General features: G+C 42.5%; 1 protein-coding gene and 1 non-coding gene across 2 annotated transcripts in view; one reads left to right on the top strand and one right to left on the bottom strand.

Moving 5' to 3' along the window:
- Prkch (protein kinase C eta) overlaps nt 1-4,340 on the top strand; it is a 218,807-nt gene extending 214,467 nt beyond the window's left edge. Inside the window, exons 13-14 of the mRNA XM_027929460.2 lie at nt 1,458-1,601; nt 3,039-4,340. Coding sequence (XP_027785261.2) covers nt 1,458-1,601; nt 3,039-3,185 — 291 coding nt within the window. The 3' untranslated portion in view covers nt 3,186-4,340. The remainder of the gene's footprint in view (nt 1-1,457; nt 1,602-3,038) is intronic.
- Nucleotides 4,341-14,456: 10,116 nt separating this feature from the next.
- On the bottom strand, nt 14,457-14,529 carry Trnaa-cgc (transfer RNA alanine (anticodon CGC)). The gene has a single exon. It is a non-coding gene; the product is annotated as a tRNA-Ala (tRNA).
- Nucleotides 14,530-16,040: the final 1,511 nt, after the last annotated feature.

The following is a 16,040-nucleotide window of genomic DNA, read 5'->3' as shown; positions in this document are numbered from 1 at the left end:
ATGCCTGGAGTGGAAATTTCTCTGGTTGGACCTGTTCAGCTTTGAATGCGTATTTAGTTTTGGGTCCCACCTCCAAACCAGTAGCCACTGAGCCCTTTAATTCTTTCTCACTTAGAGAGAGAAGAAGCTACTAAGCCCTATCAGTGTCCTCCTTTTTTAAAATTAATTCCCTTTCAATGCTTTTTTTTTTTTTAGCATTTTAAAAAGTATATTCTGTCAGACTGGTTAGAAAGTGCTGCAGAGCCTCCTTCATCAATGTCATTTTCATTTGAACTGGCACTGGAGGCTCTTCAGTTTGGACACCTGCATGGCAGGGGTAGCCACCTCCAAATCCTACTTTTGTGTGCCTGCACCATCAACAAGATTTTCTTTTTATTTACTCTATAAATTCAACTCCAGAGCAGTTTCTACAAACATGGCTTTACTTTTATGTTCACAATTCAAATTTGGAAAGGGGTGCTGCAGGGCTGCCATAGGGCTGCCATAAGTTGTCATAAGTCTGTTTAAGATAATTTGATTAATAAAGACAAATTTTTTAAAAAAAATGGAAATCAAATTAGTTTTAATATCTTTAAAATTGAAAACCATAATCTGCCCATGAAAAAATTATCGTCCTATATGAGTCCTTGTCAGAAAGTAATCAAAACATCAAGGGCATTTTGCAAAAACACAATTAGCCTAGATATCTTGATGACAGCTGCACACCAAGGAACTTTCCCCATTGATTTAAAAAATGGGGGAGAGGACTTATATGCAAACATTGCTTGAATGTTTGACATCGTTTATTTTAGTTTTTAGTCTATGCAGTAACAAATTCTCATTCATTAAACCCATTTAATATGGAAGAGGGGACATATTAAGAAAAAAAATTCATCTAGAACTAGGGTATCTTTGCCACATCAAGAAAAGTAGCCAACTTTCTTTTTCCTTGATACAGAACTTTTTAAGTTTTTCATCGTCGCTGCTGCTTCATACAGATCTTCCAAGATAATGACTCTCACTCTTCTCTCTGAGAGTGGAGAATCCTGGCCAGCTGAGCAGGTCTCCCTGAAAAATGGCACAGCTGTTCCTAAAAGTAGCCCCATTCATAAGATGCTTGCTGTCTGTCCACAACTGCAATTTTGGAGAAAGGCACATGATTTCACAAAGAGCTTCTTTTCTTTAAAGAGGAAAGAAAAATACTTGGTGTTTACAGAAAAGAAAACTGGCCCCTTCAGCCTTCGTTTAGTGGCCATGTCTGAAATGGAAGTGGGGAAAGGCATAAATCCACACAGGCAATCATGCCTTTAAGGCATGATTCATACTGGCCGTGCTACCCGTGATGGAAAATCCAGCTCGCCAAGCAAGATGAGCTGGAAAGCCTCCCACGGGCTCGTGTGCCAGGGCTGATGCCTGCTGTCTTGTGACATAGCTATGGTACATGAAGGAATGACTGACTCTCTCTTTCTCTCTCTCAGTTCATGACCAAGAACCCCACCATGCGCTTGGGCAGCCTGACTCAGGGAGGAGAGCATGCTATCTTGAGACATCCTTTCTTTAAGGAAATTGACTGGGCCCAATTGAACCATCGACAACTGGAACCACCCTTCCGACCCAGAATCGTAAGTATCAAGACCATTATAGTCGACTTTCCTCTTTCTTCTGATGATCAGAGTCCACTGAGAAGCCAGCTACCCCCTGTGGAATGACAGACTGAAAGTCACTTGACACTTTACAGGACAGCTTCATCCAGGGGAGACTGAGCTTGCTCCTGAGACAATGTCTCTCCATGTGCCCAGGTTACTTATTACAAAGTTCTCACCCCTTGCTTGCCCTGGCTCTGTTTTCCTTAACCTAAATTAAAATCTCCTAGAGTCTAAGATGCCTGAAATGTTCTAGGTTCCCCCAAAAGAGTTTGGTTAATTGATAAGTCATTGTTCCCAGCCAATTCCCTCGTGTTTTTTAGAACATCATCGGTACCTTCCCCAAACCCCCCAAAAAGTACAGTAAATGTGAAACCTTCTTTCATTGAAACTGACTCGTTGGCTTGGAGAGCCTGGGTCTGTATTAGACCCTGTGATACAAAGCTTAGGCCAGAACTGGCCAAGCCCCTTTGACTGGTGAGATACTGAGAACACCAGGGGCAACTCTCCAAGCTCTACACTGAGATCTACTCCTGAGACTGGTCCAGCTCATTGTCTGAGATCCACAGTGGGAAGGCTGAGGAACTCAGCAAGCAATAAGATCAAGAGTTACAGGGAGGAGGAGCGATCCCAAGGCAGAGAGAGAAGCATCATTGAAATCAGGTATGAGAAGTGAGAAATGCTGGTGGAAATGGTCTTTTCAGCACTACTTTATTCAAATGTAAAATACGCAACTCTTCCAAACAGATAGTAAGCTTCATATGCTAGGCTTTGGACACCAAGCAGCTGGAAATAAAGCCACATCCTTTAGTGGGCATCCCCCTGCCAGCTCCTCTGAGATTAGGGGAAGCTTTGCTGTCAGAGGCTGGCACCTGTAATCCTGACTGCACAGCCATCCCAGCAGGGTATAATGCATCTGACTGGTGAGTAAAATTATAGGCAGTTTTATCCTAAGCCTAACATTTCCAAGAAGTCTTTCAAGAACACTCTTCAAGTGTGTAGAACTGTGTACAAACAAGTGTGACCTTACACAACCTCTATTGACAAATTTGAGCCCCTGTGCCCCTCGGTGAGGCCTGCTGAGAAGTAGCACCTTGATGAAATGGAGAATAAAGGGTGAATGAGCCGGCTGGTTTGGGTGATCAAATTAATTCCTTAGCCTCCCAGTAGAAGGCTGGCCTGCTCAGCAAGATTTTCATGGGATTAGTGAATTGGTAGTTACCAAATGCCATAATAATACACAATGCAGTGGAATTGCTATAAAGCACTGTTTAATCATAATGATCATAACTGTAAATAATGCTCCTGAACAAGCTGCAGAGCAATTCTCCAAACTTGCTCGAATGGGCTGAGTCCCATGCAAGATGAGCAAGCCTCAAGTGCATAAAATCTGACCCTTGTTTCCTTTTTTGACAGAAATCCCGAGAGGATGTCAGTAATTTTGACCCTGACTTCATAAAAGAAGAGCCAATTTTAACTCCCATTGATGAGGGACACCTGCCTATGATTAATCAGGATGAGTTTAGAAACTTTTCCTATGTGTCTCCAGAATTGCAACCTTAGCCCTATGGGGAAAGAGAGATGGTGTGAGAATCAAAAGGGAAACAGACACTTTCCAGGAATATCCTTTGTGGGGACTCCCCAGCATCCGCCTTAGAACACCAAGCTTACCTTCAAGAAGTGAATGTTCACAACTCTGTGAAGGACAGAACTTCAACAGAGCAACTATCTCAAGTCCCGAGGGAACTGTGGTTCTGGAGGTAGTTGATACTGAAATGAGATTTTATGATGAGATTGTTCCACTCGGCCGGTGAGTTTCCGAGGCTGTTTGAGGCTTGGGATGTTAACATGACCCAAAAGGTGAAAAGTAATGAAGAAATAAACTAGGTCCTAGAAATTCTGAGCCAAAGAGGCTTTTTACTTCAAAAGACAAATGGAGACTTTCTGTGGACCACTCTGTACTTTTCTTTAAGCTGCCCAGCCCCTAAGATTGCAGTCTGCAGGAAGACTCTAATGCTAGTGAAGGATCGAAAGGTCTTTTCAAGGAAATGAGCAGCTTTCCAAACAGAACAATTCACTCTGAGGAAAAAAAAAGAAAATGGGTATCCGTGAAACTCCCAATGAAAAGCCCAATGTTGGGCCCCAAGACAACTGCCACAGCGTATTCGCTTACCCTTACTTTCATTTATTAGATATTTATTGAGTGTCCAGTGAAAAGGTGCCATGATCCACAGTAGCGTAAGCAGTAGATTTGCCTTCGTGAAGCTTCTGTTCACTCTGGGTTCCATTAATTTACCTGAACGGTGATTGCATTCTGTGAAATGCCTCTCCACAGTACATATGTCATACTTTTTTGTCTGCACATGACCCTCTTCTTCAAAGAAGGGTCCCTGCCCCAACAGCAGGGTTAGCAGGCCAACCTCAGATGCCTGCTGCCTACTGACCTGTGGAACCTGATCACGTCAATATCACTCCGGACTCAACAGTGAAGAATTGCACGCCAGTCACGTCAGTGACCAGATGTATGGCTTATGCATTAGCAGTTTATTTAATTATGTTTTAAGAGACAAAGAAGTTTGTTTGACATACAGTTTGATAATCAGAAATGGATCTTGTAAACAGGGTCTCTAGCAAAGATGGACCTTATATTGTATAACCACTTATGCAGTTGGAGAATTTTATCTGTCTGGAAATAAACGCATTTTGTAGCAAAAGAAATTTGTTTTTGTCAAAAAAGATTTGTTTTGCCCCCACTCAGAGAGTAGATTTCCAATCAAAATAAAAACTTTGAGCATAATGGATAGAACTCTTGCTTAAGGCAAATTTCTGAAAAGAAAGGCTTGACACATGCTTCTTCTGTATGACCCTGAAATGGACGTGGCCTGTCCTTTACTGACTAATACTTCTGTTCTGAATCAGGGCAATGACTGCATTTATTGCTGCAACAGGCTAACCCTTGAAATCTCAGTGGCTAGTCATAAAGTTTATTTCTCATCCATGTAGAGTTCAACAGCCCTGTTCCATCTTCTAACCATGCCATCTGGCAAGCATAGCTCCCAACATCACCAGAGCAAGGGAAGAGAGAGATGGAGGAGGTGCTTGCTGCTTAACTACCTCTCCTCAGAGGAACACACATCACCTCTTCTCACATTTTTTGATTTGTTCTAATTAGTTATACATGACAGTAGAATGCACTTATGCACTTTGACACATCATACATAAATGAAGTATAATTTCTCATTCTTCTCTTTGTACATGATATAGAATCACACTGATCATGCAGTCATATATGTACATAGGATAATTATATCTGATTCATTCTACTATCCTTCCTACCCCCATACTCTCTTTTCTCCCTTCACTGTCCTCTACCTAATCTAAAGTAACTCTATTCTTCCCTAGAGCCTTCCCACTTAATATGAATTAACATCCACATATCAGAGAAAACATTCAGCCTTTGGTTTTTTGGGATTGGCTTCTTTAACTTAGCATGATATTATCCAGCTCCATCCATTTCTGATAAATGCCATAATTTCATTCTTCTTTAAGGCTGAGTAACATTTCAGTGTGTGTGTGACGTTTTCTTTATCCATTCATCTACTGAAGGACACCTAGTTTTGGTTCCGTCGTTTAGTTATTGTGAATTGAGCTGCTATAAACATTGATTTGGCTTCATCACTGTAATATACGGATTTTACGTCTTTGGGGTATAAACCAAGGAGTGGGATAGCTGGATCAAGTGGTGGGTCCATTCCAGGTTTTCTGAGGAATCTCCATACTGTTTTCAGAACATGACTTCATTCTAACTACATGCATTTTAGGTAAATATCCTACACATCCTCTCTCCACAGATATAAGTGATGGGATTTCTGGATGGGGGAATTATGGAGCAGCTGAGAAATATCCGACCAGTACTGATGGTGTGTTATAGGTGGTTCTTCTTCTTCTTCTTCTTCCTCTTCCCCTTCCCCTTCTCCGACTCCGTCTCCGTCTCCTTCTCCTCCTTCTCCTTCTCCTCCTTCTCCTTCTTCTCTTCCTTCTCCTTCTCCTTCTCCTCCTCCTTCTTCTTCTCCTTCTCCTTCAAGGTGAAAAATTACCTTTGAATGAATAGCAACAAGAAGCCTCCCTGTAGATTTATTTAGCTCTAAGCAGTTTAGAGACAACCTGTGAACCTAGGCAGAGCTGTGACCTTTGTAATTCCACATTCTCCTACCATTTCCACTATTGATAATCTGAATACTGCAGTACATCTTACACATGAGAAAAAAGGGAGGCTCAGAGAAGTTGAGTTACTTTGCTTCCCAAAGGTCTCAGACTTGGTAAAGTGTGGATCCAGATCTAGAGTCTAAATCTGCAAGTTCTAATCCAACAAGCCTCTGGGAAAGGAAGGGATCATTCTGACTTTGGGGCTTGTTCAGCTTTCATAGCTACTTGGCAGCTCCAGGTCTTCTTTTGCTCTGTGGTATTGATTGGCTTCTTGGTCTAGTTTGTTCCACTCTGGAAAATAAAGCATGCATCCTTTATTGCTTACAAAATTCATTTTCATAGCCATGCACAGGACCCTAAATGTTCTCTTTGAGGAGTAACCATAGTCAGTTCTCAAGCCTGCCTCCTAGGTCCTCCAGTTGGAGTTAAGTCTATTCATTTGAGATCATTCCAGACCCATCAGATTAGCCCACAGCTAGTGATTTTGCTATGATAGGGTTTCTGGTCCTTCTTTCTCTTCCTTTTTTTATATGTAAGGAGAGAGGATGCACAAAATATTTACCTAAAACTCAAAATATCTCCAATTCCTGAGTAGAGTTCTGCTTCCTACAGTTTTCCTAAACCTTGCTCTCCCTTGAGATCACAAGATGCCCTGCCCATACTTCCTGGAGCAGCCTGCTATGAACTGGCAGCAAGCCATTTGGTCAGCAGGTACTGAGTCTGTTGGGATGCCAGGCCCTGAGTTCAGCAGGCAGTGAGGAGGCTAAGATGAGATCACATTGTGACCCTTCACTCCCTTAGGACTATAGCCTCTTGGATAAGGAATCTCTTTTTTGGGGGGGGGGGGGGGATGAGAAGTATAAGAGATTGAACTCAGGACACTCAACCATTGAGCCACATCCTCAGCCCTAATTTGTATTTTATGTAGAGACAGGGTCTCACTGAGTGCGTAGTGCCGTGCCATTGCTGAGGCTGATTTTGAACTCACGATCCTCCTGCCTCAGCCTCCCAAGCTGCTGGGATTACAGGCATGAGCCACCGTGCCTGGCATGGGTAAGGAATCTTGAGACACCCTCCATCCTTATTATCAACCTCCTCTCCCCCACCCAGCCAATCCTCACCCCTATACCATCTCTCCCCATTCTCCCAGGCTATCCCACATTAGCTTGTGGTCTTAAGAGTTGAAAAATAGAACTCCAAATCATTTTCTTTGAACTAGTAGCCTTTGACTGCTAATGATGTTCTCAATTAATTATAGCTAACACTTATTGTGTTTATTAGATATAAGGCCTTGTTCTAAATACTTCAATACTATGCCCATGTGTTGGGTACACTCATCTTCATTGCATAGATAGGAAAACTGAGACACAAGGAAACTAAGTAATTTGTCCAAAGTCACACAACTAAAGCAACAGGTCCTGAATCGAGACCAGGCAATTTAGTTCCCAAGTCCCTACTTTTAGCCCAAATTAGTGAGGTTCTTCAATTAAAGCTATTTCTATGTTTCCCACCTTTGTAGGGTTTTGAGAACTATTAAAAGGGTGTAATCTGTGGTGAGCAGGGAGCTGCCAGCCGGGCAGGACAGTGTTAGTCATCCTCTATGTAGACCCACATATCAGCAGTGACTCGCATGTTTTGCATATCAAGGACCCAGTGGGTGCTGCCAACCTTTTTCAAAGAACTGGCACAGGCCAGGATAATGCAATTCGGACTTCGACCTCCCTCCCAGAGGAAGAGGAAATGGTCTGGGTCACACTGGATCCCATATACCCCATCTGGACCCCTAAGGTAACCTCTGAGCCTTGGTGGGGTTTCCAAGCCTTTCCTCACCCCTGCTAGTGGCCTCTTCATGCTTCAGTAATTCCTGGCCACCCACTCCCTGGCTCAGTGCAGCATTGGGAATAAGGCACGAGGCTCAGAGCTACCTTGGCAACTGTGCTGCTACTACGGAACTAATGTGACTTGGTTGCAAAGACAAGAAAATAAAAACACACCATTTGTCATATATTGATCTTAATTGGATACACAATGCCTTGAAAATATTCCAGCCACAGACTTGGCCTTGACCGTTTCACAGACCAACATCGTAAATCCAGCTTTCTCTTTTCTTTATTCCCAGACTTGGTCATCTTGGTTATTTTATCTGGCATGTTGACTCAAACCAACCAACCAGACAGACCCACTGAAATTGCCCCTGGCTCAGAGGCACACTGAGTCCTGTAACTTCTCATTGTACGTCATCTGAAGATAAGGCTCAGATCCGACCTTAGACATTGCAGTGGAAATGAGCCCTGTGGTCATATGTTCCTCTGAACTGAATTTCAGGTTGGACAGGGCGGGCCTGAGCAAGCTATAAACAGGGCTTTGTAGTCTCTTTTTCTTCCTGTGTTGAATTGGAACCAAAACTAAGGGTGCCACCCTTGGCTTCAGCCTGTTCCCGCCTCACCTCCACTCCCTCATCAGTTGTTCTCTCCCTCCTCCTCCCCACTTCTCACTCTTCATTCCCCAATGCAATCAGCTGGTTCTGTACTCTTGCCTTCCACCATTTGGTTTTCAGAGTCAAACCTGTTATACAGTCTGTTTTCTAACTGTCAAAATGACATAAAATCTCTATTTACATTTACTTTATAGGCTCTTTCAGAGCCCAGGAATGGCAACCACTTTCCTCAGGTATTTCTGCAACTGAAACATCACCCTGTGGCAGCTCTTGCTCCAGCTCAGAATGGCCTAGGAGAGCAAGCCCCAGGTTAAGAAGACTGGCCTGATCGAGGTGCAGACTTTTGTGCTAAATCCAGCTTACTGTATGTTCATGAGAAAAAGGGCCATTTCCCCAATGTCAGTGCACTCATTTGTGAAACGGAAGTGAGACTAGTAGCTGCCTGCCTTGTCTGAATCCTGCAGGGATAGGCTGTGATACTATTATGTCAAGTATTTACTATATAGGGCCAGGATGTAAACATTTGCTCAAGCAGTGTCAGCTATTGCTGCTATCATTTACTCCACAGAGGACTAAGGAAACGTTGCTGGTGATGTCCACCAGAAAATGGGCCAGGGGGATGCCCATGTTCCTCACACTGTCCATCTCAGGAGATGCCGATGCTGAAACCAGCTTGGAGGAAATTGAGTTTTCTAATTAATTGCACAGCTTCTGCAGGAGACTTGGTAAAAATGTCTCCTAAGATGTTTTGAACTCATCCTGACCAGAATGGCATACAGAATCCATCTAAAGGTTGAAACTACTTCTCATCCTAAAAAAGAGAGGCCAAGAAATATCATGTTTTCTTTAAATGGCTTTTCTCTCCATCCTTTCAGGATTCTCTTGTTCTACTGGATTTGACATGAAGGTGCATTTAATTCACTTCTGACCAACTAGCACAAGGACCAAATCCCTGCCTTAGCACCTACTGGATACCCAGAGGCACTCAACATACCTGTGAGCCAGTGCAGAGACCAAAGGCACAGGCCCCGGGTGTTCAACAAGTCCTGGCAGGCCCGAGAGTTGGAAGTCAATCATAGAGCCAAGGATCATTCCCTCCTAGATCAAGCTATCTGTTAAGAAGTTTCCAATAAAACAAGAGCCTCCATAGTCCTGTGTACTCTTACTGAAAGCAGTCACAGCACTCCTGTCCCCTTGTAGTAGCCCTTCCAGGTCACCAAGGGCTGCCTTTCTCATACCACCAAGGCAGTTCTTACTCCACAGAGGGTTCATTCTTTTAAGAGCTTGGACCACAGCTAGAAGAATTTAGGCTAGACAAAGTGAAGATTGTGTAGGCACCAAGCATAGTCAGACATTCAAGTGGGTTGCAGAGGGTGAGACAGGAATCTTCTTTGGAGACATTTCAAATTAGAAAACAAGGAGAGTTGTCATTTGACCTGACAGTGCCAGAAATAACCTGGATAACCTCAAGTTCTTCCAGCCTTGTGCTCTTTTGACTAAAAGTGAGCAGAGGGATGTGGCTAGTCAGCCTCCATCGATAGATGCTAACCCACACTATTCCTACCATATGCCAAACTTCTGTCACTTGAATTTCCTCCCTATTCCTTTCTGGGCTCCCTTCATACCCTAGCTCACCAGTACACCCTCTGCATGCTCTCTCAGTCCCAAGGTTTCCCGTAGACTCACACATCACTAGTCCCCATAGTCACATGTATTCACCAGTGTCTCACACCTGGTTGCCTTCCCTATGTCTCGTGCTATTCACACATGGAAAAGAAAAGGGAATTTTGAAGTTAAGATTCATACAAGAAGATCACAAGAACTATAAGCCTCCTTGTAGCAACTGATAATAGAACACTAAAGGACAAAAGAGGAGTCAGGAATCAGCTCTTTTTTTTTTTTTTCTCAAAGAGAATGATCTTCCAGGTGATCTGGATACAATACTCATTGATAAAATGAGTAGTGGCCCAAGGTAGATAAAGAGATGATATAAATCATTCAGGCAAAATTGTAGAATGGAATTATTTAAGCACTAATTTAGAATCCCTGGAAGTGATGTTGACAAGTAGAGGGGTTTGTAAAGAACAAGTCTTGAAAAGCTAACCTCATTCTTTCTTTGATGGTTACTAGACTGATTGATCAAGAATAGGTGATAGGTTTTGCATAGTTGAACTTTAGCAATGTGCATGAGGAGGTCTCATTTACTTGTGACCAAGCAGGATTCAAGAAACAATGATATGAAAGTGTGGCAATTAATAGATTAATATCAGCCTAGAGTGGAGGTTCTACAACCCTGGATAACTCCTGCTCCCCTTGGATTAGCAGACAAATCTCAAATCTTCTTTAATCTTGCTTTTCAAAGCTTCCACATCATGACTAAATGCAAAAAATCAAACAATGGAACAAAATTCTACTTTTGTTTTTCAATTGCACAAATGAGTTAGAAGATTCCTTTATTCATTAAGCTAATATTTACTGAGCACACACTATGTTCCAGGCATCTTCTGGTTGTTGGAATCACTAGAAAGAAAAAAAACACCCCAAATCCCTGTGGTCATATAATTTACATTTGGTACCCAAATTAACTCTGTGGAAAGGCAACCTTATACAGACGGTTGCCTCCATCTTGCCCTGATAAAATTAACTTTTTTAGACCCAGGTTCAGGTTATGTTCTATGATGGAAAAAGAAAAAATAAGGTAATAAATAAACACAAAGCTGTTCTTGGGGTATGAAAAAGTTAATTATATCAAGACCAGATAAAGGCAATAGGTCTTCTCAGCATGAGTAAAAAAAATTAGGCAGAGGTAGAGAGAACACACTGAATATATTATCCATCCAACAAATACCTATTAGATCTATTTGCAAGTGATGGGTAAATCACGGAGTGTGAAAACAGCCATAGTCCCCACCATCCTAGAGCTTAGAGTCTCATGAATATATAACAGGATGCTGTGGCCACCAAAAAAAAAAAAAATTAAAAATGCAATATTAGGCTCCAGAGTTATAAGTCTGGTGTGTCAGATGAGGGGCCCCACTTAACTTGGTCTTGGTTAGACTATGCCTGGAAAACTGGATTTGACTTTAGACATCACTGTGGAGAGCTACAAAGCTTGATGGTGTTTAGAAAAGAATGAACTGATGAGGGAGCATAAAGCCCGTGTAACATGGCAAGTGAGTCACTAACTGGTGGTGTGCTCAGGAGACAGCAGGTCCACATCATGAGCACCTTCAAAGACAGATACACTTCAACTTAGGGTGGGTTACTCCCTGACAAGCCCATTAAAAGTTGAAAACATCATAATTCCAAAGTGCATTTGATGCATCTAAGCCACCTGACATCCTGGCATACAACCCAGTTCACTATAGAGTGTCTCCTGTTTCTCTTCATGGTGGTGTGACTGACTGGGAGCTATGGCCCATTGCCACTGGCCAGCATCACATGAGAGTATAGAACCACACATTGCAGGCCTGGAAGAAGATCAAAATTCCAAGTGCATTTTCTACTGACTGTGTATTCCTTTCCTACCATCTTAAAGTAAAAAATAGTATGTTGAAGGGTTAAGTTGGGACCATCTGTGAAAAGCTTTGAGGTGGTCATTAAGACTAGTCTCCAAATGTTTCCAGCTCTGGTCAACAAATTAAGGGCAGAATCGTGTATGATAGCACAAGGTGGAATTTTTCAGTGCTGATGATAAGAGATGCTTTTCCCCCCACTGAGTGACAATGATAAGATATGGTGATTGGGTTTTGACAGCCTGAACCCCCAGCTAACACTTGACAGACATTTTGAATAAGTAAGAAATAATTGTTATCATTTGTATTATGGTCGTTGAATGTTGCTGAGACTGTGCCATTGTTTGTCCCTGCAGCATAACCTGGTTGCCATACTTTGGATCTTGAATGTCCTCCAAAACCCCTTGTGTTGAAGGCTTGGTCCCCAATGTGACCCTATTGGGAAGTGGTGGAACCTTATGAGGCGGAGCCTATTGAAAGGAAGTTAGGCATGGGGGGTGTTGTGTCTTTGAAGGGGATAATGGAACCTCAGTTCCTTCCTGTCTCACTTGCTTCTCAGCTTTCATTAGGTGAATAATTTTTTCTGCCATGTGTTCCCACCATGATGTACTATGATGCCACAGGCCCAAAGAAACAACCAGATCAATTGACTATGGACTTATTTTGTAAAACATGAGCCAAAATAAACCTTTCTGCCCTAAAAGTAGGTTTATCTCAGGCATTTGTCACAGCAACAGAAAACTGACTAACACACTGGTCCATGCTAACTGCTATGTCTACCCTGTGAAGAGGGACTAATCTAGTAATATATGACCCTAGAGTTAACTTGGGCTTGGGCTTGTCAAGCTGCAACAGAGGTTATAGAATTGGTTTTCACATAAAAATGAACTTTTTGAAAAAGGTATCCAAAAGTATAACAGACTTCCTTCAGAAGAAAGCAGTGTACCATCACTGGACATTTTTGGTCTACAACCCTGAGTAGGAATGATGGACAAGAGGCCTCCTCTGAGAGAAGCTAGCATGCCAATCGGAATGGGCTTAGCAAGCACACCACTGCGCAGTCCGGCTGCAGCAAAATAACCAGGGGTGGGGGGGGTGGGGGGGTGATGAAGAACTTGTGTAGATTGATACAGCAGGAGTAGGAGCCGTTTATTGCAGGACAGGAGCGGTATTTATACATCCCACACAGCTTATCTTAATTAGCATAAACTAGATACATCAGTCAACCAATAAGAAATCTCCACACTTAATGGCTCGCTGGTGTTACTTCACAAACCACTCCCTCTGGCATTTTGCCAGGCACCATCCAGACTTGTTTATAGACTCTAACACACCACAACTGCACTGCTTCCCTTGGCCTATAGGGGCAGGCCTGGAGTTGGCATATCCTAATGTTTCGACTGGCCACATGCCCAGACCCCTGCTGCTTTCATTCTAACACATAGTGATGAATCTGGGCCCATCATTGCCAATGGGCTCAGCAAATGTGTACAAAATACACAGTAGCTCAGAAGGCAAAGAGATCAAACAGTAAAGGTTTTCTTGGCCCACCATCATGCAGAATGATAAAAGTCCTTCAGGTCTTCTGTTTGTAGAATTAGCATCCTGTGAGCATTAGGAAACCCTTGAAGTTCTTCTCTATTAGTTTGTTCTTTGTCATGCTGGTTCTGCCTTCTAGGAACAAGAACTAAGCACCCTTCCTACCAATGCAGAACTCTGGTGTAAAGATCTGTTTGAGGAGATATGTATTAGGAGCAAGATCTTTTGGAGGGTTGTGGGGAAACATGTTTTTTAACATCAAAGGCTGGATATAAGCACTTGCCCCATTATCTAGTTGTTCACTGTAACTGGCTCATACTGACTCATGAGAACCAATTGTACACACTTTTCCCAAGTTATTATTCAATGAGCTCACAATGGTAGATTAAAAATTGGTTGTGGTGGAAATATTTAAACTATGGAAATGGGCAAGTGCTAAAAAACAGAACTTTCATTATTGTGATTGTTTTGTTCTTTTAGGAAGCTTGCCAGCACACCTCTGAGAACAGTGAAATAGTAAGAAATTATAGTCTTTGGAGCTAGGCAGAACTAGATTCAGTCTGGCTCTGCTCTACCAGCTGTTGCCACTGGCAGAGGAAATAGGTGGATATCAAAACATCAAGGAACTTCAGTTTCCTTATTTGTAAAATGGTGATAATAATGAAAATCAAATGATTAACTACATCACAGGGGAGTGTGAGGGTCAACTGAGATAATGTCCACGGTGCATTTAGTGAACTAAGCTCCTTCCCTTGGTGCAAATGCAGATAACAACCTCCAGAGACAGAAAAAGAGAACACCCCTGGATCACTCATTCACCAGGGACTAGTTAGTTGTTAAACTCTCTCAATCCTTGCTCTTTTCATCTATTACAGGGCAATACAAGTTGAGTTTCCCTTATCCAAAATGCTTGGGACAAGAAGTGTTCTGGGTTTTGGGATTTTTTCCAATTTTGGATTACTTGCATGTATATAATGATATATCTTGGGGATAAGACCTAAGTCTAAACATGAAATTCATTTATGTTTTGTATCCATCTTACATATGTTAGTCTGAAGATAATTTTGCTTAGTAATTTTTAAAAATATTTTTTAGTTATACATGGACACAATATCTTTATTTTGATTATTTATTTTTATGTGGTGCTGAGGATTGAACCCAGGGTCTCTCACTTGCGAGGCGAGTGCTCTACCACTGAGCCACAACCCCAGCCCCTTTGCATAGTATTTTTCATGTGCCTGCATTTTGACTGTGACCTGTCACATGAGGTCAGATATGGAATTTTCTACTGTAGCCTCATATTGGCAACCAGTTATGTTTGGGGGAGCATTTCAGATTTAAGATTTTTTTTTTTTTTTAGAGAGAGAGAGAGAGAGAGAGAGAGAATTTTAGTATTTATTTTTTAGCTTTTGGCAGACACAACATCTTTTTGTTTGTATGTGGTACTAAGGATCGAACCTGGGCCGCACGCATGCCAGGCGAGCGCGCTACCACTTGAGCCACATTTCCAGCCCAGATTTGAGATTTTTATTAATACTAATACCCATGTCAAGATTGTGATGAGGATTAAAAAAAAAGACAACCTGTAAACTCCTCTCAGTACAAATCACAGTATATTAACATCACTGAGTAATTCGTTTTAAAAGTAAGTTCCTTTAACTTAGCATTTTTCCATCTAAAGATGCCATAAGCCATCAGTCATGGAAGGAGGGAGAGAGAAGTCATTTTCTAGTTCCTTCTAGACAAGAGGGGAGTTCAGTTACTGCTTTTGAGAGCTGGACCCTGTTTCTTGGCTCTATCTGCTTTATTCACCGGTCACCCTGACCTTCATTAGCTTTCCATTTGCCAAGAAGAAATGAGGAAAGTAGAACCAAGGATTTTTTTGTAGGTTGCAGGGGATTCTCAACACAGTTTGTCTCAGAAGAAAAACATGAAAAATCCAGAATTTCTCCTCACCCCTCTGCACACTACCTAGGCTACCCATTGGAATTTCCACTCTGAATAAAAGCCACTACACTTCAAAGGTAGCAGAGAGTCGGAGTGTCCTATATGTCAAGGAAAGAAGTAGATACCAGGGTCAAGCAGGCACACTTCCAAACCACTGCCTTCTTTCTGAAAAAAAAGCCGAGACACACCAATATGGGACATGGTAGCCTTCTGTCTCAGGTCAGCCTTAGAGCTGGGTAGGATCAGAGAAAGCATCTTTGTGAAATGCAGGGTCACAGAAGATCAAGGCTCTGCTGCTTCCTCAGCTGACCATCCTGTTAGGGCAATCTGCCCAAGCCTGCACTTTCTGGCTGACTTGGGGCCTCAACATCAGCTTCCACATGATTCTAGAGACTTCCAGACAGATGCAAGGGCCAGGCTGAGGATATACAGAGGATGTCACTGCATCCCAGGATCCAAGAGAGATATTGAGGCATGTTGGAAATGCTTCATCTGGAATCTCGTGTTTGACTGCTCAGGAATTCATGGTTTGGCTAACTTTCTGGTTTGATTTACAGTAATGCCTGATGGGGGTAAAGCAGGAATGTTGTAACAGCTCTGGATCACCTTGGAAAAATACCGTTCATTGCCAGCCTGGCACTGTGATTCCAGGAAGCAGCTGGTGGTGAGTCAGAGCCCCGTCTTCCTTGTGGCTTTAGGAAGCCTGTCCAAGGCCTCACCCATCCAGGCAGAGCAATCCCCATCAGCCACATACAGGCCTTGTGGGAAGAGACT

This window comes from Marmota flaviventris, chromosome 2 (genome assembly GCF_047511675.1).
Source record: "Marmota flaviventris isolate mMarFla1 chromosome 2, mMarFla1.hap1, whole genome shotgun sequence".
Taxonomy (NCBI): domain Eukaryota; kingdom Metazoa; phylum Chordata; class Mammalia; order Rodentia; family Sciuridae; genus Marmota; species Marmota flaviventris.
This window is presented reverse-complemented; position numbering and strand designations above follow the sequence as displayed.